General features: G+C 36.4%; 1 protein-coding gene across 1 annotated transcript in view; it reads right to left on the reverse strand.

The window, feature by feature from the left end:
* LOC111058860 (protein SMG7) overlaps positions 1-22,837 on the reverse strand; it is a 127,589-nt gene that overhangs the window by 44,798 nt on the left and 59,954 nt on the right. The window contains exon 10 of the mRNA XM_039431880.1: positions 14,114-14,328. Coding sequence (XP_039287814.1) covers positions 14,114-14,328 — 215 coding nt within the window. The remainder of the gene's footprint in view (positions 1-14,113; positions 14,329-22,837) is intronic.

The following is a 22,837-nucleotide window of genomic DNA, read 5'->3' on the forward strand; positions in this document are numbered from 1 at the left end:
CTTGATTGGTAGGCCTATAAATGCACTTCCCGTGAAATCACAACCGACAAAGCATGTGAATCACCTTGCATGCTGGCAAATGATAACAGATTTAAATAGGCAGTTGTGGGAGAGGTGGTCACAAGAATATCTAGTCACTTTGCAGCAAAAACACAAGTGGACAACAAGTGACAACATTGCTGTTGGAATTTTGGTATTGTTGAAGGATCCTGGTGCTCCACCCGCTGTTTGGAAATTGGGGCGCATCACTGAGGTTTTTCCTGGCGCTGATGGGAAGGTACGAGTTGTGATGGTGCTTACTGAGTCTGGAATTTTCAAGCATGCAATTTCCAGTATTGCACCTTTACCTATCATTGAAGATCAAGAAGACGGTGAATAAGTTTTAACATATTCTTTTTTCTTTCTTGGGCAATTCTTTGAATTCCCCAACGGGGCCCACTTTATGTTAAAACTATTCCCCATCTTCAAACAATCTCTTTTATTGATTTGTATTGTCATGTTTCTCTGCGCGGTAGTTATTTAGTTTGTATCTTTGCAGCTGGAGCGCTAGTGGTCCACTGCCGACTTGATACCGTGCATTCCCGTTGCACATTTATTTATTGTTGTTCTAGTTTTTTTGATATGTTCTGAAGCCTTTGTCATTTATTATTGTATTTGTCAATTTGTTGTTCGGCTTCCGGATATTTTTTGCATCTTTTTATTGATCATTTTTATTGGTGATTTCTTGATCAAGGTAGCACCTGCTTGCTTTCCATTTCCTGTCCTTCACTGCTCATCGCTTGGCTTCTAGCAGCAACTTCGTGTGTGTCTCCATTTATTTCTACTTTATTCGTGAAAATAGTTTCACCTTGCCCTGTTTTGCTTGTTTTATTTGTTGGAGACATTTTTTCGGTTCTTTGGAGCCATCAACTTTAAAAATCGCATAAGTAGTTCATTTACTATTTCAATTCTAATTTGTCAACGTGCTTGTGAACTCTCTTGTGCGTGTAAGTTACAACTTGAACTCTCATCTTTTGTGAAAATAGTTTTCACCTCGCCCTGTTTGTTTATTTCAATTGTTGGACATTCTCGACTGGTTCTGTGGAGCTATTTTTTAGTTTCTCAAGACTTGAACACTTGTTCCAATTTTACATATTCTATTTCCATTACGTCATTCTCAAAATGGCTGCTTGCGTGTGTCACCGTGTCGACCTACAAGTTTGAATTTGTTTTACATATTGCAGACTATTGTTTTACATCGAGTGCTACCTTGTTTAGTAATTCTTTATTTGAAATTTTGGGACTGAAAGTTTACCCATCATTCATTCTATTGATATTTTTGTGATATATTGCCCACATCACTGTTTAAAGTGACTCTCAATTGTAAATCGCATTTTACAAACATTGCAACTGAATATTTCCAAGACTCAGGAAATATATTCTTAGAAATATCAATTGGAAACTCTTCCTCTACAACTGGCTGCTGTTTCATCCGCATTTCAAACAAGTTGGAATCTTGTTTCTCTTCTGATGTGTCCATTCGAGCTATTGGAAGTTCATGCTGTCTTTGAAGGCCCTAGATCAAACCGGGACCTTGACTTGGCCCTATTCAAGCTATTGGAAGCTCACGCTGTCCTTGAAGGCCCTAGACCAAACCGGGACCTTGGTTCTTGCATTTATGTTCCACAGCTAAGTATTTTTGTATCATCTACTTTGTATTTTTATACTGCCCTAATCTATTGTTTTTATCTTTCAGGTTAGGAATTGATGGTTGTTCATATTCAACCTCACTTTTCTTTGAGTTATTTGATAAGTCAAATTGCTCTTGAGAACTGTTTGTCAGTTTTTTGTAATCAATTCATGAATGTTCTGTGAACATTGCAATTATCAATCCTTTTGAATCCTTTTTATTATTCTTTGATTATTGCTAAAGCTTAGTCTCTGCATTTGCAATTAGTCTATTTCAGTATAGACTACTGTTATTCATATAACCTTATGGTTAATTTCAACCTACTTGTTTTCTTTGTTAATATCAAACCAGTTCAAATGTTGAAGCTTTGCAATTCAACATATTTACATCTCAAATTTCCTAGGTGTTATTTGTTGTTAGAATTGACAATCTTATGTTTAAACTAAAGACTACTTATTATAGACTCTGGTATTCTATAAACGTTTGTTTAGTAGCCATTACATTATTCCATTTTTTGATACCAGATAGATTATCTTCTACGTGCATTGCTGTTATATTCATAACCTTTTACTGTCACTCATTGATAATTAAAATCCAAATTATTACTATTTCAAATTGTTATTAATTCTTGCATTCAGATTACTATTTTTATTAACTCTGTTCTTTCTAGAAGCATTAATACCGTTTTCGAAATTTACTTCATCTATTCAATCTTATCTCATATTCTTGTGTTTTTGACATTCTTTAATGCTGATTAAAGATTTTGTATTTTACTAACCTACTTTTCATTTGGCATTTCACCTTAGCCTACATGTTGATGATTAGTTTTAATACTGAGTTGCCTAAAACTGTTTTGCATTCATTCCAGTGCACAGGTTTTTGAATGCACAACGGTTCTTGCACTCATGTGGAGTTTCAGTCGCGTGTCAAATCAATCAAGACACATTTGTTTCTCTTATTTCAGAATTTGATTTATTCTCTCCTATTTATACAGTCCACTCTTTTCTAAGACTAAATTCCACAAAGCTTGTTATTTAAACTCATGTTCAAGTTCATATCACCTGCTACACAGACGTCAATATCTCTTGGAATTGATGTTATATAATTATCTAAACTAGTTGAGAATCTAGGAACATTGCAGCTAGGGGATCTACACATGCCAATCAAATTTAAATATTTACCACTGATGGTTTTAATATTAAGGCATATAGAGTTGCATTCTTCAATATCGCAGTCTAATGTAGTAAAGTCTATTGTATCTTTCACATATTCACATTACTCACATATTCACATATTCACATACAGAAAAACTATCACATTTATTAACTTTTGAACTTTTATTAACCACCCTGTAACCTGGAATGTTGAATGTAAAAGGGATATTTTCATTCATCCATGTTTCTGTAAGGATTATTATGTCATAAGAAGCTTGACAGCTTTGAATAATACACAAAAATTCATTGAAATTTCTGCCTAAACTACGGACATTCATTACATAAAAATTGAAAAAAGTTAAATCTTTATTTTCACTAGTAGGTAAGTAACTTAAATAATCATCTATTTCATTTGTTGGATTATTATCACCATCATACAAATTAAAAAGTTCCTCTACATCAACCATCGCGAAAAACAAAAACCAATCAATAACAGTCTATTTTTTCTTTTCCTGCTCCAAGTTCGGTCCTATCCACTTTCCGAAGTCTCGTTTACAATCCTCGATTCCGCGCAAAGGTTGTCCAAATCAGCCTTACTGGAAAATCGAATGGGTCTGGTCTCTTCATTCTCTCTCATGAAAACTTTCCCATTTCTGGTCCATACGAATTTGTAGTTTCGATTCTTCGCAAATAATCTCGTTGAATAAAGTAGTTCCTTATAGAAAGGTGAGAGATTCTCGTTTATGTACACGGGTCCGTCATTCAAATGTTTATTCACATTCACAGTTCTTAGTTGCATTTGTAGATCACCTCCATTTTTATTTCCTTCATTCATTTTAGCTTTATCCTTAAGCTCTCTAAGATATTTTCTATAATTCTGAATCAAATTATTTCTTACTGCACGACTAGTGAATCTTACTATGATCGGTTGAATTTTGCCCTTGGTGGCAGGAAGTCTATGTGCAATGTCAATTTCCTCTTCTCTGATATTGATATTGAGACATTTTGCAACATCTTTGATAATCAAATTCACATCTTCTCCTTTGGTAAAAGGCATGCCGTGGAGTTCCAGATTATTTGCTCTCGTATATTGTTGCAGCTCATTTAGTTGTATTTCCATATCGGTCATTTTATTTTTCAAGCAGTTGTTTTCTTTAATAATAGATTCGTAATCAGATTTATATTTCCGATTTTAATCTTGTATTCATCCATCATTGACGAGACAAAATTAACAGACTGACGAAGCTCCCCTATTTCATCCCTGATTGATTTCATTTCTGATAAAATCGTTTTTCTGATCTCCTGAAGAAGTTCATCCTTGAAAGTTGAGGGAATAGTGTTACTATCCATATCAAATGATAAATTAGATTTACAATTTTGACACTTCCACTGTTTCTTTCTCTGCTTTGGAAGCTTCTTATAGTTTAATTCGTCGAATGCAACACACTTGAAGTAGAAGTGCAATGAACAAATGCTACAAGTGATTATTTCTTTTTCCGTGTATTTTTTATTACAACTGCAACTGCATTCTAACATAATTAAGGGAATTTTTCATCTCAGCATTTTTCAAATTGTATAAATAGTGAGCAAGGGAAACACCAAAAATGAATAAATTACTCTCTTAAAAAATCGGATAGGTTATTGAAAGGATATTACTAGGAAGAGCCTAGAGAGCGATCAAGGCACTGGTTTAAGATAGGAAGCTCCTGGTCAATGAATTTTGGTCTTCAAAAGGAAAAGAGAGATTAAAAGCTAACTTGTTGTTATCTACCTTAGATAATGATAGGATAGGCTACACTTTCCTTATCTCTTACAGAATTATTTGCGGAACCTGAATAGAGTCTAATTCCGTCGAAAGACTTATAATTTTGAGGTGAGCAATAGCCCATTTTCTTTATGAAAAATAGTTATAGTATACCGTACTTAAATAAACATCATTAGTCCAAGCAAATGGTAATTTTTCAGGAAACAGCCCCGAAAGAATTTTTCTTGTCGGTTTTATAAGTATTTTGGGGCTTTGAATTCGCATCTGAGATTTTCTGACACTCCAGAGGGCGGATTCACCCCTAAAAACCCCCACATTTTGAGACTTTTTCCAATGTTTTAATTCTATTTCGAAAACCTCGGAATTCGAAAAAAGCATTCCCTACAAAAATAAAGACAATAAAATTTTCAACAAATTCAGTGGTCGTGCAGGAGTCTACGATTTCTGGTTTTGGAGCTACAGATTTTCAAAAAAGGGGTATTTTTCAAGGTTTTTTGAAAATTCTGGAAACTCACTACTTCCACTCTATAAAACTTAATACAGTTTGGAATATTATAGAGTAATGATGGAAAATCACATACCAAGTGGAAGTACAATTAATTTTGAACAAGATTCTTCAAAATTTTTTAAATTTAGTATAGGGGGAGGGGGAGAACTAGCGAAAATAGAAAACCATGTCCTACAGCCAAAATACAAAGTTTCCATTGTAATAGCTTTCGAGGCCTTCCTAACCGATCAATTCAATATTTTGGATCATATTGTTATAAAAGGGTTATTTATGTTCCGTCAGAATGTACTTGATTTCAGGATTTTCTAGTGGGGAAGGTGCTTATAAGGACACCTCAAGGATCAAAATTTTAAACCCTCATAACTTTTGTTACAATGGTCGGATCTTCTCGGACCACAGCTCATTTTTCTCAGCTCGTCAAGGCGGTTCGAAATCATGTAACATAGGTGTAATTTGATAGAGAATTGGAAATTGAAAATCTGTAGCTCCAAAACCAGAAATCGTTAAATTCTGTGTGACCACTCAATTTATTTTAAATTTTATTGTCTTTATTTTTGTAGAAAATGGCATTTTCAGGAAACAGCCCCAAAAGCTCCCGAAATCTTCCGGGGCTGTTTCCTAAAAAATGACATTCTCTACCAAAATAAAAACAATACAATTCTTTCGGGGCTGTTTCCTGAAAAATAACTATTTGATTGGACTACATTCAACAGACCTTGAAACAAGACTCAATTGGTCATATTGAGGCAAATGCTGCACTCCATCATAGGATCGAGTTTTGACCTCTTTCTATTTCCTATCCTGCAAATGTATAAGCCAATTTCTTCCTTTACAGTATTATTGATTTATTGATTGACTAGCAGGGAGAACCCGTGCTTCGCTACGGGAATTGAAAGATAAGATAATTTTTGCTAAATATTTATAATTTAAATTCAATCAAAATAGTTATAATCGTTTTTGAGATCCATCATACAAACAAAAATTGCTTGCTGAATAGAACTTGAATGATAAAAAAAATGTAGTCTCTTCACTGTCATAGAGTTTTTCAATGAAGTTTCCGGGATGGTGCTTTCCCCAGATGAAAACTTCAAATATAATAATATATATTTCATATTACTATCACCCGGTTACTTTCTGTACCTATTCTTCCATATGTTTCATGAAAGTAGATGATTTCTGATACATTGGACTGACTTTTTTGCTCGAAATCCCCTCCCCCCTCTCCCCCATCCACCATCCCGCCTCCCCTTCCCCCCACCCGCAGGGTGGGGGTGTTCTAAAAATAGATTTCCACTTCCCCTTACCCAGTGGAGATGAGGAGGATGAAAAGAGATATATCTCTCTCTAACCCCTTCCCCTTGCCCAGTGGAGATGAGGGGGAAGAAAATAGATATATCTCTCTCTAACCCCTTCCCCTTGCCCAGTGGTGATGAGGGGGATGAAAAGAGAGAGATATATCTTTCTCTCTCTCTCTCTTTCTAAAAATGGATTTCCCCTTCCCCTTGCCCAGTATAGATGAGGGGGATGAAAAGAGATATCTCTCTCTCTCCCCTTCCCCTTGCCCAGTATAGATGAGGGAAAAAATAATTTCCCTTTGAGGGGGAAAAAATTCCCTTGCTGACAGATTGAAAGGAATCCTTCACTCTACATCTAATGCTATACTGTCAGATTAAAGTGAATCCTTTTCTCTAATGCTATACTGACAGATTGAAGTGAATCCTTCACTCTACATCTATACTGACAGATTGAAGTGAATCCTTCACTCTACATCTATACTGACAGATTGAAGTGAATCCTTTTTTCTATTGCTATACTGACAGATTGAAGTGAATCCTTCACTCTACATCTATACTGTACTAGTGAATCCCTTTCTCACATCTATACTGTACTAGTGAATCCAGAGAGAGAGAGAGGTCAATGATCTAAGTTCTTTTACATTTTTTATCTGCAATATCGTACAAGCATTTCCAAAGTTCATCGGAATTTTTAACAACAGATAATGGCGAATCATTTGTACAATCATAATGTAGATGGCCGCTGTCTAGTATATCGAGCAGTTCGAATATTTCAGATAAAATTGGAAAGTGTACATTTTCTGTTTTTGTTAACGGTAAATCAGCATCTTGACATCCTGTTGAAAATTTAATATTCTTAGCAATTGAATCAAATTCGTTAAATGAAATTCCCATCAAGAGATGAGTTAATTTTTTGAATTTTGAAAAACCATAACACTGCATGTTAACGCCTTCCCAGATGTTTGGCATGTGTCTCTGTTCTATAAATTGATGAGATGCATGTGTTGTACCTTGAAGGGGCTCGTGTCTCGTTTGTATAAAAAAGATCGCACCACACGCGTTGTTGTTGTCAGCTCTAGCTCTAAGCAGCTACTAAACTAAAAGTGAGTAGGATATTGGAATGAAAAATCATTTGAAGGCAGAAAACGTTTATTTACACATTTCACCACAACTATTCATAATTTCATCTTCAATTTTAATTAGCTTATCTATACACAAATTATGAGGACGATAATAACATAGATAGTCTCTTATGTCATTTAAATTAACCGTGCTTAGAAAAATGTCTTTCAATTGTTTCGCCAAACTATAATTTTCACGAGTTGATTTCCTAATTGCACTTTCACACTCATCATACCAATCAATACAGTTTTTTAACCTCACTTCCAACTCGTTGTCAGCAGTCAACCACTTTCTCGGATCCATGATAAGCGAATGAACAAAACTAAGTGTATGCAGGAACTATTATAGAGTAATTAAGCGGTCTTTCTTCATTAATTGTCGACAGACAACATGTACGTGCTTTATGCAGTCTCAATGCATGCATGCAATAAACACACTGAATCTCTTTTCCGTTGTAGAAGAATCCATAAACGATTGTTTTTGCACAAGAAATTATTTGTTTGATACATATTTTTAAACAACAAAGAATTATAATGTTGAGCACTGAACAAAGCACACCGGGCATCTGGTCTATTTTTATGAATGTTACACACAGCATAACACCATGAACTAGTGAAAAAGCTGAAATCGGGTTTTGGAAAATCCTCTGGTATACATTGAACGTTAGTATGTAATCTTCTTAAAAACTTTGCTTTCTCAGTTCCTTTTGTGAAAATTTTCTCATAAACTACAAGGTAATCACGTATTAATGAGTCAGTGTATTCTAAATCTCCATCTTCCCATTTTATTTTATGATAGTGACGTTCTAACCATGTTACATCGTTATACAATTTTGCACTCAATTCTGTCTTTGCAAATGGTGATTTGAAATGGAATACAATTATTAAACTGATCAATTATGGCAAGTTCTTTCACAATAATTTGATTACAATCTTGTTTAAACCAGTGAAGATCAACTGTAGCAATTTTCGCACTCGCTTGCTTGTCCACTTCTTCCTCTTCGGCGGGCTCGTTGAATCCTTCGTCTTTCTCCCTCCCCTCCTCTTCTCGTTTCTCCTCCTCCTCCTCCACCTGCAGCTGCTTCTGGATCGGTGTACCGCAGGTTGGTTCATAATAGAAACTATCGGAATCAAGATCGCACTGAATACCAATAGAGCGAGTTTGCGGCTTGTCCAAAATATCAGAACACAAAGAATAGGACATTTTAGATGTTACCTGTTCAAAGGTGAAACTGATAATGAACCAAATTTGTCAGAGTGCACACCTTATATAATATTGCAGGCGGTGCGCTCTATCAATAAAATTACTGAACTTCTTTCACCATGCTCGTCAGAGGTGTGTACTCCATCACACGATCTCTAATTAAAACACAATAGGCAGAAGTATTTGCAGGTACTGCACTATTAAATTCCATTTCAATACGAACATCTGTCGATGATTTCAAATGACTTGCTTGGTGTGAACAATCTACAACAATCAGCGGTGTTGATTCACAAAACGTTTTAAAGTCAATTTCTGTTCCGAGTTCGCTATTGATTGAATGATTATAATACGAGGGCGCAAAATCCAAGAACATGCGGTATAATACCTCCTTTTTACCTAGCAGATTTTCATATGGATAATACTCGCTGTTCAAATATACTTTAACATTGTAAATACCGCAGCTATCGAAATTAGATATTGATTTTTTAATTTTATTCTTACGATCAGTTTGAAATGCAATTATAACGTATTTTGGACTATCAAAACTCGATGTGGTGCGAACTGCCCAAGAATGGTTAAGTGAATTTTGCAAATTTGGTAATTCACAAATTTCCCAATGTCGGAAACCTAATTTCAGTGGAGTGTCAGCATTGAGCAGTCTCAAAAATTTCAGTCTTACATGATCTTCTAAAGTTATGTAAGGCATTCTCCATTGCAGTTTTGTAATTTTCACACTAACGCTTGTTCCAGTTGCGGACTCAACACAATTTAGGTCTGTCAGTGACCTCAATAAGATGAGTTCCTGTTTCAAATTTAAAATTATTCTTTGAAAATCTTCAAAAAACGGGAGGATTAATTTCAGCGGTACACAGAAAGTGAATTTATTATCCGTTAGCTCATATCCTGCTCTGTCAAAACCAGCCAAGTGATATGTGTTTTTATCTAGAAAGTGTGTGTATTCTTCACTAGAATAGCTTTAATTGTGGATGTTAATCCAATCAATCTTGATTTAGAAATTTGCTGACCTGCTAATTCATATCGTATTTCGTCAAAAAGGTTACTGATCACGTTACTGCTTAATTTATAGTCTGCCGCAACTGGTACATCGCCTGGGCCTGTTCCCGGTTTTGTACAGTTAACTGTTCCCTCAATAAATATGAATGATTTGCAAGGTAAAGAATAGACATCTAAAGAATTTATGCCAATACGTGCCTCATCAGAGTTTTTTATTTCCTGTCCCAAATAAACTGTATGAGTGTGAAATTGGAATTTGGTTATATCATTATAAAACTGAAGGTCTGTCTCCACGTCCAGAATTTCACTAATTGCCGCCGCTCCTCCTAACATTCCGCCAATCAACTATAAAACCCAACTTTTCTAATATTCTCGCGCTTTTAGCCGACAAAGCACGTTTGTTTTTAGGTGTTGACGCTCTCACGTTCGTCTCTCTAATGACATCGGCTGTACACGTCTTATTTGAACATGGATTGAAAACAAGATAACCCATTACGTTTACTTTTGTTTTTCACGTATGTGTAGCCTAATTGTAATTGTATCTCCATGGAAATCAATAAACGATCCGTTCTGGTCCGTTACCTTTACATTAATAGTTTGAATTCGATGCGTATTCAAAGGTACATAAATAATTGGTGATGGTACTTCGTTTATTAAATAGCCGCTAGGAACCTTTGGTAAAAATTCGTAGATTATATGTTTTTGTTTTCCGTCAGAGTAACTACCACATGCTAAATTACACTCGAGTACAATACTACCAATGCTTGTTATGTTAACCAAATGCTGAGAATAATGCCATTTATTTGGCTGCAAAACAACATTATTAAAACCAAGTATCTTACCAATCGAATCAGTACGTGTTAAATCAATGGCTTTATCAGAATGAATTTCAATCTTCATAGTATTTACGTTTGGGTGTATAATAAGTTTATTCTTCTTCTCATCAATATTCAATTTATTCTTTAAAGATTTTATAATATCCTCAACTTCATATGCACCCGTATCCAGCTCAATTAATCTATCGCCATATTTGAAGCTGGAATTTGTTCCTTTGTTAATGTTTGCAATACTATTGTAACTACAAAAATTAATCAATCCAATTTCCCATTCACGATTTTTATCCAATTCTATAATTTCTTGTAAATGTTCGTAGAGGTTACTTGTGTTAGATCTTAATGTAATAACAACCATCTTGTAATGTGTGTTCAGCACAAACACTTAATTACAACTGATTTGCAAGAAACAATAATGTAGGATGACCACAAAAATCGCTATTTAATGGTTGCATGTGCTCTACATTATAAAATATATTTACTCCAATTTCTTTTTTCCAATATTTGTCCATGGATGAATATTTGATATGGATGTAGAAGAGCAAACACAGTCTTCGACTGTCAAAGAGGTAGTTTCACAGTCCCAGGATCCCAAACCAGGACTCTCAAGGAATAAGGATCCAGTGTTGTGTCAACGAGTCTCGACACCTGGTAAGCATAAACGGGCCGGCAAGCCACGTATGAAAGTCCGGTTTCCAGATGGACGACGTAAATATGTACCTGTGGACCAGGCATGAATGATGCTCATAGTGAGAGGCATACGCCTCTAAAGGTGATGCCTAGATGGCTAACGCCTTTTAAGGTGGTGCCATAGAGGGCTCCGATTAACCCCCCCCCCCAAGTAGGAGTGGCGTGTCACAAAGTAAAATTGTGACGAGAAAATAATTAATAATATTATTGAAAGACGCTCGGCTATCAGCAGAGCTAGGAGGGTACCGATGGCGCACCATCTTCCGCGCATCGAGACGATTCTTACCGCCTCTGGCGGTAGCAAAACTCCATCTCCTCTACTTTGGGAGAATATATAAACGCCGGACGAGCCCCAGACCGCAGCATTCCGCTCCCAACCTTCCTCTCCTGTACAGCGGCCCGTTGGCTGCCGTACGTCCCTGACCTCCTGTCCTTGTACAGTGGCCCGTTGGCTACCGTACGTCCCTGACCTCCTGTCCTTGTACAGCAGCCCGTTGGCTGCCGTACGTCCCTGACCTCCTGTACTGGTACAGCGGCCCATTGGCTGCCGTACGTCCCTCTCCTCTCATCTCCCCAAGGAACAGTGGACCGTTGTCTGCCGTCCCTATCCTTCCATCTCCCCAGGGCACAGCGGACCGTCGTCTGCCGTCCCTATCCTTCCATCTCCCCAGGGCACAGCGGACCGTCGTCTGCCGTCCCTATCCTACCATCTCCCCTAGGCACAGCGGACCGTTGTCTGCCGTCCCTATCCTTCCATCTCCCCAGGGCACAGCGGACCGTTGTCTGCCGTCCCTATCCTTCCATCTCCCCAGGGCACAGCGGACCGTCGTCTGCCGTCCCTATCCTTCCATCTCCCCTGGGCACAGCGGACCGTTGTCTGCCGTCCCTATCCTTCCATCTCCCCAGGGCACAGCGGACCATTGTCTGCCGTCCCTATCCTTCCATCTCCCCAGGGCACAGCGGACCGTCATCTGCCGTCCCTATCCTTCCATCTCCCCAGGGCACAGCGGACCGTCGTCTGCCGTCCCTATCCTTCCATCTCCCCTGGGCACAGCGGACCGTTGTCTGCCGTCCCTATCCTTCCATCCCCCAAGGGCACAGCGGACCGTCGTCTGCCGTCCCTATCCTTCCATCTCCCCAGGGCACAGCGGACCGTTGTCTGCCGTCCCTATCCATCCATCTCCCCAGGGCACAGCAGACCGTTGTCTGCCGTTCCTATCCTTCCATCTCCCCAGGGCACAGCGGACCATTGTCTGCCGTCCCTATCCTTCCATCTCCCCAGGGCACAGCGGCCCGTTGTCTGCCGTCCCTATCCTTCCATCTCCCCAGGGCACAGCGGACCGTCGTCTGCCGTCCCTATCCTTCCATCTCCCCAGGGCACAGCGGACCGTTGTCTGCCGTCCCTATCCTTCCATCTTCCCAGGGCACAGCGGACCGTCGTCTGCCATCCCTATCCTTCCATCTCCCCTGGGCAAGCGGACCGTCGTCTGCCATCCCTATCCTTCCATCTCCCCTGGGCACAGCGGACCGTTGTCTGCCGTCCCTATCCTTCCATCTCCCCAGGGCACAGCGACCCGTTGGCTGCCGTCCCTCCTGTCTATCCTTCCTCTTCCTACTATACTGGAGCGGAACCGAGGCTGTAAGGCCAATACAAAATTACATCAAAGTGGTGTCATCAAAGAAGAGAGTGACCTTCACGCCGTCAGAAGCACCAGGAGGTGCTGTCTACGCCAACTGAAGCACAAAGAAGAAAGAAGAGGAACTTCGACTTGCCTCCTTTCCCCGCCCACATTACGACTGAGCTAAGTCATCCAGGAGCAACACCTGGGTATCAATCACCCACCTCTGAAGCTACTCAGGGTGTACGTGATAAATGTTGGCATAATAGCAAAACGGAAACAGATGATTGCAGCGGGATAATTCAAATGAGCATGCTCTCCAAACTATTTTGTAAAAATACATTTTGATTTCTTTATAGGCCTATTCAAAGCAAAATCTTTGAAATGTGAATGAATAAACATTTCATTTTACGTTATGCTATTATTGATCATTGATCCTAACTGGTGATTTTTGAATAAACATTTTATTAGGCTATTGAGCTTGAAAACGTATTTGTTTTGAAAAATCTGGAATAATATTTTATTATTGTTATATTATTATTATTATATTATTATTATTATTATTATTATTATTATTATTATTATTATTATTAATATGTTGTATATGACATTGATTTATAACATTCAGATTGGAATATAAATTCCAAGGCAATCCTTATATTATTTTTCTTGAACATTTTTAGGTTATGCCACAGTCGTAAAAGAAGGTTAGTTTTTTACACATAATTCTGATACAATTTTCTTGCAAACTATAAAAATTATTAATTTAGATGGACTAATCCAAATAATTTAGGTATTCCATGACATCAATTCGGCTTTTTATTTACTCCAAAACAATAAACTGAATTGTGTTTGCTCAGTTAAGTCTAGAACTTGAATTTAAACCCTACCCCAATCGAGGGTTACAATCACGCTGTTCTAAGTCCTGGGCTTAACGATTTTTGATAAATCCTTGACTCGGAAAAAGGCGAGAATCTAAATAAAGTCCTGGATTTATAAGCCCTTCACTCAGAAAGCGAAATTATGAACTCGAGGGTCTAACATGATCTCTAAACTCCAGAGTCTATTATTAAGTCCTCGACTACATTAACGCTCTGACTCAGAAAGCCAATTTTCTGACTCCAGAGTTTAAAGCCAGTTAAAGTCTAGAACTTAGCTAAATCTCGAGCTCGGAAACCAGCCCCATTTCAATATTTAATCCAGCTTTGTTATTAAATGAATGAACTTCATAAATAGAATACCTTGAACAGTTTGGAATGCAGCAAGCAGCTGCGCGGCAGGGTTGTTGAGTTCGGGTGTGCTACTGGAGGGTGTGTCGCAAGAGGAACGGGGGGAGTCGTCCCCCTTGGTGAGGCTCAGCTCCTCGAGCACTCTCAGCAGCTCGGTGGAGGGAGAGGCCTGGCACCCCCTGCCACTGCCGCCCATCGCCTCAAATATAGTGCTGTCCTCACTCACTCTGAAACAGAACAATAGTTCAGAATATGAAATATGATGAGCACTGATATTTGCGAATGAAAAACATGGTTCACATCTGTGACAATATTGTATCATTGTATCGAACAGCGATTATTCATCAACGTTCAACGTTAAAAGATTAATATAACGAACATAAACTTTATTTCTATTAAAATTTAATACTCACTGATGTGTATCAATTTCAACTCACTCAACTTTCTTTTGTTTCACTTTTCACTCTATCTCGTTCCTTGAAGGAGAAAGAGCTATTCAATCTGTAATATTTCCTGTTCAATGAAATATACTCATTCATTATCATTCAATGCAATACAATTCACTTTCATAAGAGCCTTTATAAGTAGTATCTCTACTAACTTATTCTTTATATTTCCCAATGAACGACAAATATTTCTGTATGACCAGACTTGCTGTATTGCTATAGATAAAAATAAGAATTGAGTTGTTTCCGAATAGAGCCCATTCGAATACAGTCAGATCCACGCGATAGGAAAATGATAATTCATTTAACAAGATTGATGAGATTATGAAATATAAGTCTATTAAAATGTAAAATAAGTGAACTATGCACAAATAACTTTTTCGTTATCAATAGCTTAATATTTACATTTCAATAATAATATTAATTAGTGGAATATTGAATTTAGCCAATCAAATAATAGTAATATAATATTTATTCGACCAATCAGCATACATTGTACAAAATATTTCAGAAAAAAACACTCTTAACTGGAGTAGCAAACACCTTCGCATGCATAATACATTGCATATCAAAGTCTAAATGAAACCCCCAAGGTAATCCTGTGTGGGGTCCTTCTTTATACTTTTATTCACAATAGAAAAAAATTAAATGAAATGAGTAAAAATCAAATGAAAATATAGTCATACTTGGATATTACACATAAATTTAAAAACTGTAAAATTTTGAAAAAGAATTACTGGAGAGAAAGTATTGAGCTTAAAAATATAAAATCATAAAGCAATTAAACAGGTTTTTGTGTGGGCAGCACATTCTGAGTGATCATTAGTATTATTCAGTTAACAGAAAACGCCATGTAAATTGAAGGTGCTATGACACAATAATTACACAAAATTACATATAGAATTCACGTTTTCAAGCATATGATAACAATTGATACAAACATGTAAATATCGACCTTAGATTATGGAATACTCTTATATAAATAATGGAATATCTTCAATTTCAGCAATCAATTTCTTCAATCTGGCCTTAACCGCTCGGCTATATTGGCACTCTTGTAAGTCAGATTGCAAGGCGTTAAAAAGCTTACAACCTACGTACTTGAAAAATCGTCTGTTATGTTCAAGGTCTTGGTAATTGAACTCTGTTTCTGTATCGAACATTGTGATATGAGATATGAGGCTGTGTTATCAATTGATTTTTATTTATGAATGTATCTAGAACTGCTTTAAACAGGAAAGAATGTCTGACCGTTAGTATATTAAGGGACCTGAAAAGGGGTAGTGAGCGCTCGGTCCTTGGCCTGCCACAGACTAATCTTATAAAATGATGCTTTCGTGCTACAATAATTGGTTTTAAATTTGTTATGTATGCACTTCCATAACAAATTAGTCCATAATTGATTCTCGATTCTACTAAAGTGTGATGTAAATGGACTAGAAAATATTTTGGACACATACCCTTCAAAAAGTAAAAATTTCTTATCGAAATTAACATTTCTAATTTCAATTTGTGGATATGCTCATACCATGAAAGCCTACTATCTATTAGCAAACCAAGGTACTTGACACAATCTGTTTCCTTTATTATTTCACAATGGCGATGATTGAGCAAGTTATCCTCACAATTAAACCTATGGTATTTTAGTATTGGTAAGGTATTATTTGATTTGTTGTGTTTGAGCTTGAAATGAACTAGATTTGACTTATCTGCGTTTAGCAATAATCTATTTCTACAAAACCACCAGTGAATGAATTGCATATCCTCTCTCATTTTACCATGCATTGTCAATTCATCTTGGCCATTATAGAAAATTGCAGTGTCGTCTGCAAAGGATACGATTTCCCCCAAAAGATTTCCATTACATAAGTCGTTCACGTAGATTAGGAAGAGTAAAGCGGACAAAACAGACCCTTGGGGTATGCCATACTTCACTAAGCCTGAATCGCTCATTTTATCATCTACCCTTACTTGCTGATGTATACAGGGTGATTCATAATTATGGTAAAATAATTTAATACGTGATAGTAGAGGTAAAAATAAGAAAAAAAGTTCTTATAAACATATATCCATAAACGCTTCATTAGCTAGCTATACAAGGTGAAAGATTTCGCCCGGAATTCAGTTCCTCTGGTGAAATACACCTATGCTGAATTGTTTAGGCACTAGTTTTTGAAGAACTTATGCTGGATTCATATGGAAAAATATCTGAAAAATTGAATAAAACTAGTCTGGAAGCTGATTTGTGAGTGATTTTTGAGAAAAAAGTTGAAATATGCAAAAAATCTAAGTAGAAAAACACAGACTTCTACGTTTGATGCCCAATAACTTTCTTTAATGACCAGTAAACAAATAATTTTTCGCAATAAAAATTGTAGAGAATTTAATTCTGAAAAGAATGATGTAAGCTGTGTGAACTCAATTTAAATAAAAGTTGAATAAAATGTATTCTTATGTAGTACATTACACCACAAAAATTTGCTGTTTTATGAGGAGAGAACTAATAACTCATAAGTTGTAGCTGATTGCAAATAAAATATTCGGTTTTTTATGAAAAGTTTTTCTTTATATGAAAGTAGCATATCTAAATGACATTAAAGTTATACCAAAAGACTAGTAGATTATGCCATTAAGCCTGGGAGGAAGCTCGAACAGAAGTAGATGATCTCCTATGATTCCTGTCCAAATGTTTACTGAAAACTGATGTTGTGGAAGATTAGGATTGATGGCATGAGGATTCTTAGCTGCTCAAATATGTTGGTTGTGGACGTTAACGATAGCTGTTCTTGTAAAGTGTGCCTCGTCGGTAAATGAATCGGTTGTTAAAAAGTTTGGGTGAACAAGTTTTACTCAAAACCATCGGCAAATACCAGCACGGGGAATACAGTCTCGTGGCAATAGAGTATGAACTTTCTGGAGGTGGTATGGATGCAATTGTTGCTCTTTTAGTATCCTCCAAATAATAGATTGATTGACATTAAACTGCACTGACAATTCTCTCGTGCTCTTCTCTGAATGTTCATAAATTTCATTAAGAACTTGTTCTTCTAACTCAACAGTCATAGTAGATCGGGGTGTGCCTGCATAAATGTGCTCTTTGGATATCAAAGAATCTGTTTCAGACAGACGTTGATGAATAGTGGCAAAAAACCTTGAACTTGGACATACTCAGTTAGGAAAGTTCTCTTGATACAAACGTCTTGCTTCAGTACTATTACAGTAGTGTCCCATTCCATACATTAAATGCATGTCAGCTAATTCGGAGTATGAATAATGTCTAAAATTACCTGCCATTTTTTTAAAAAGTTAACACTTAACACAAAAGCAAAGTGAAATGGTTACAAATAACTGGTTAATAGATTAAACAAAAAACACAGCGCGGTTACAGTAGGTCTAACTTACAGTTTGTTTTTTTGTTCAACAGTGAGCTAAAATATTTCTGAAAATAATTTCCAGCTGATAATTTCTTTTAAATATTTTCTTATTTAAAACAGAATAAATCAGCTGTTTTGGAACACCTGTTATTAAAATCCATGTTTTATCTGCAATCAGCTACAACCTATGAGTTAGTTCTCTCCTCATAAAACAGCAAATTCTTGTGGTGTAATGTTCTACATAAGAATACATTTTATTAAACTTTTATTCAAATTTAGTTTACACAGCTTACGTCATTCTTTTCAGAATTAAATTCTCTACAATTTTTATTGCGAAAAATTATTTGTTTACTGGTCATTAAAGAAAGTTATTGGGCATCAAACGTAGGAGTCTGTGTTTTTCTACTTATATTTTTTGCATATTTTAACTTTTTTCTCAAAAACTACTCTCACTGCAGCTTCCAGACTAGTTTTATTCAATTTTTCAGATATTTTACCATATGAATCCAGCATAAGTTCTTCAAAAACTAGTTCCCAAACAATTCAGCATCGGTGTATTTCACCAGAGGAACTGAATTCCGGGCGAAATTTTTTACCCTGTATAGCTCGCTAATGAAGCGTTTATGGATATAAATGTTTATAAGAACTTTTTTTCTTATTTTTACCTCTACTATCACGTATTGAATTATTTTACCATAATTATGAATCACCCTGTATTTCGTAAGTAACTTGCAAACCATTCCTTTATCACTCCTCTTATCCCTATTTTTTCTAGCTTCTCTAAAAGCAACTCATGTTCTATGGAGTCATAGGCTTTGGAAATGTTCAGGAAAATTGCGGAGCATTTCTACCCTACATTGAGACTGCTATTCACTTTGGAAAGTAGAGGTTTCATAGCTTCCTCAGTACCTCTACCTTCCAGAAATCCGTATTGGTTCTTGCTAAAGAATTTACTGTAATTCAAGGAGTTCAGAATCCTATTTTTCATCACCCTCTCAAGTATTTTAGCAAATATTGACAAAAGTGTAATTGTTAATATTTGTGTTCCTGCCACGTTTGGGAATGGGGATTACAACGGATTTTTTCAATATCTCTGGGAAAACTCCCTTTTGTAAGCTTAAATTGCAGAGTTCAATGAAAACATCTAGGATGTGATCTGAGATTTCTTTTATTGTTCGAGTAGAGATGCCATCCACTCCAGGAGCAGTATTCATCTTTAGATATTTTATTATGTTCCTCATTTCTTCTTCATTTAAGGGGTGAATAAAAACTGATCTAACTTGATTTTGTATTGGAAAAACATCAGCTGGACCTTAATTTTGTAAACAATCTTCCAATTTGGATCTATTATTATCTACAATAGTGAGGAAGTAGTTATTTATGATATCAGCTATATGTTTAGTATTATCTATTGTTTCACCATTTTGGAGTGTTAATCTTTCAATTCCCTTCCTTTTTTCCCACCTCCCTAGCAATCGATTTACAATTTTCCATTGCTCCTTAGCATTGTTTTTGCAGGATTCAAATAACTTTGAAAAATATTCCTGTTTTGTGTTACGAATTTCGTTTCTCAATTTATTCCTATATTTTAGATATTTTTTCTTATTTATGGAACTATTTGGTTGCTCTTGATATTTCTTATAGAGAGAATTTTTAAATTGTATTTTTTTAGTTAATTTTTCTGTGATCCACTCTGACCTAGGTTTAAATTCTTTATTTCCTATAGTTTGTCGAGTTGTTACTGCTTCGTTAATTGTTTTCTGTAAATATGTAGTGAATTTTTGCCATGCTGTTTCAACATTACGATTCTCTGTTTCTCCGAGAACATCAGTCAATAATGTTGCTGATAATAAGTTGTTGAGCTTTCTGTGATCTATCCTACTTTTCTTCTGTATTTCATTTGGTGTATTTTGATTCATAACGGCTATTTCGTATTGTATTTTTAACTTTATCATTGAATGATCGGTTATATCTAAATTTAAAATTTCAGTTTTGATATTCCTTACTATGTTATTAAATTTATTTTTAGTGAACTGGACAAAAACATGATCAATGCACGATCCTGTATTATTGAATAGTCTAGTAGGCTCATTTATCAATGAATCAAAACCAAAGAAACTCATAATTATTCTATATTCATCTACAACATTCTCATTAGATAATAGATTTATTATGTTCATGTCCAATAATAAAGAAAGGTTTGGAATAGTTTCCAATCTCAGTCAATTCTATCAGAAATTCCTTTATCTCATTTATATATGGTCCCAGTGAATATAGATGTAGTCTATATACAGATAGGAACGAAAAAGATAAGCCTCGGCATGAGCATTGACAGTAAATACAGTCAGCTGATAATAGATCAACCTTTTTCGCCTCACAGTTTACATCGCTACTTAGATAAACTAAAGTACCTCCGGCTCGATAATTATGATTGTAATTACCCAACGTTAGTAGACAGAAGGTTAATCACTCACAGGTGTAAGATTCGAAGTGGAGGGGGGAACGCCAGCGTGACGTCACGTGTAGTAAAAATGTGATGGAGTAACCACACTGAGCATACAGTTCATTCACTGTATCTTCAAATAAATCGTCGTTTATTACCCTCAAGATTGACCTAGAACTTGAAAATTTCCCATACTTATAGCGAATGAATCACCGATTCTAATGATGTTGTTTAATATTCCAAGTTCATTCAACTTGTATGAATAAAATGAAGTTGAAAGTTTTTCAAGAATCTAAAAACGTGACACGGAAAAGTTAATAAGCTGGAAAAGCGTTAGTAGACAACGTTATACTATTATAATTTCAGATTAACGCATGAAAAATATTGAAAAATTAATGCATTGCAATAAACCGATAAACCGATCCCGATAAATCCGATAAATTTCGTTCATATAAATAATGCACTGAACACATGCTGGTATTGAGCACATGTTCTACGAGAATCAAAATATCTCATCCCCGAAATTCACAAGCTGATGTATAGCCAAACTACAAAATATAAACACGACCAAGAAGATGAAGAAACCTTGAGGGTTTGAAAAGGGAAGCTAGGAGGTGGGGTTTTTGCTTTTATATTGAAAATGCTTGTATTATTTAAATGTTTTGATAATTATTGTAAGGCAGAAACAGAAAGCTTGCATGTCAGAAAATGTTTGTGTTATATAATTTGACTATACGTTACCGTATGATTTTCAAGAATGCGATATTTTGCCTACTCTGTACTACAGCCTACGTCATGGCTGCAGTTCCCCCACTCCAATTGCATTTCAACTAAAATACTATAGATGAGTGACCAACCTTCTGTCTACTAACTTTGGTAATTACCTACCATAGTATAGCCATCAATTTGGTAGCAATTAGCTTCACTCTCCTCTATCCATATTTCAGTCAATATTATAACATAGGATTTATACTGCAACTGAGTTATATTGGCAAGAAAGTTATCAAAATTTCTCCGTATGCTACGAATATTTTGATGAATAATTACTATTTCACTAACTGTACTCTCCATTGAATTTAATTGATAGATGGAAGTAGATCATTTATGAGTAACAATTATAAAAACAACTAGACAAATCATCATTATTAGTTTTCATAAAGTCCTACCTTAAACAAGTTTCGTAGCTGCTCACTTGATTCTAATTCTATCACAGGACTACCCTCCTCCTTCCTCATTAATATTTTACAGTTTCTGATCCATAGATACTTGAATTGTTTTGCCTTCCAAGCATCTCTCGCAGCGGCGAAGACCTTTTTCCGGCTCGGTGACAAACATTCATCTATGTATATGCTGTTGTCCATCTGGAGATTCATGTGTCTGGTAGAGAAATCCCTCTTCACTCTCCGCTTGTTGAGAATCGCCTCCTTATCCGTCCGCCTGACGAATTTGACGAGAATAGGCGCCGGTCCCTCACATGATGATACGTTCCCCTCCACCGACGTCATACTCCTTCCCGCTCGGTGGCAGACATCGATAGCATCCGTACTCAACTTGTGACCCAGGACTTCACTCATTTTGCTTATGATTGACCCCAGATTTTCATTGGGTTCTTGAGGAATTCCTTTCACTTCAAGCATGTTAATCCGGGAATATTGCTCGAGATCTTCTACCTGCTCTCTAAGAGTGGAATTTTCATTTCTCAACCGAACATTTCCCCATTTACCGATTCAACAGCCCCGATACACTTGTTCAATTTTTCACTTTGGAGTTTGTAGTCTTTTGATAATTGATCCACTGCCTGATGACACGCCTCAATCGAGTTACCTTGATCGGTTTCAATACTTTTGTGATCCTCACGTATGCTATTCAACAACCTAACAACGTCCTGCAAGCTCAACTCACCCTCAGCCGCCGTAGTTTCAAGAGCTATGCTTCTACGCCGTTCTTTGGAGCAATCGTCACAACGCCAGATTTTCTTATTCTGATGCATGTACTTGAGATCGTCCATTGTGAGATTTACGCACTTGGCATGAACACTCGCATGACAGTCATTGCAGGTGGTCGAATCATTATTAGCATCAGGAACCGATTTCGAACATTATTTTACAAGACATTTTCGATAGCGCAGTCACAGTCTCCAACACACTTTTAAACATATGCAATGATATTACACGACTATTAACCGTTTCAATATTATATGAATGTTAACTCAACGTAAAATACAATTTCAAACAAGCACAGTTCACTATAAACGTAACTTTCAGGCTATTATCTGACAGTTGCTAGATAAGAGAGCGCCCTGACAAAAACAACATTTCTCTCTCGCTTCTCGATCATCACTCACATTTCTCACAAATCACTCACTCACAAATCTATTACATCATAAAAGCCTAATTCCATTGTTGGGTAATTTATAGAATTGACTATTGGACCTATTTCAGTTGGCTATCTATGAATAAGTGCTGATAAATAG

This window comes from Nilaparvata lugens, chromosome 7 (genome assembly GCF_014356525.2).
Source record: "Nilaparvata lugens isolate BPH chromosome 7, ASM1435652v1, whole genome shotgun sequence".
NCBI lineage: Eukaryota > Metazoa > Arthropoda > Insecta > Hemiptera > Delphacidae > Nilaparvata > Nilaparvata lugens.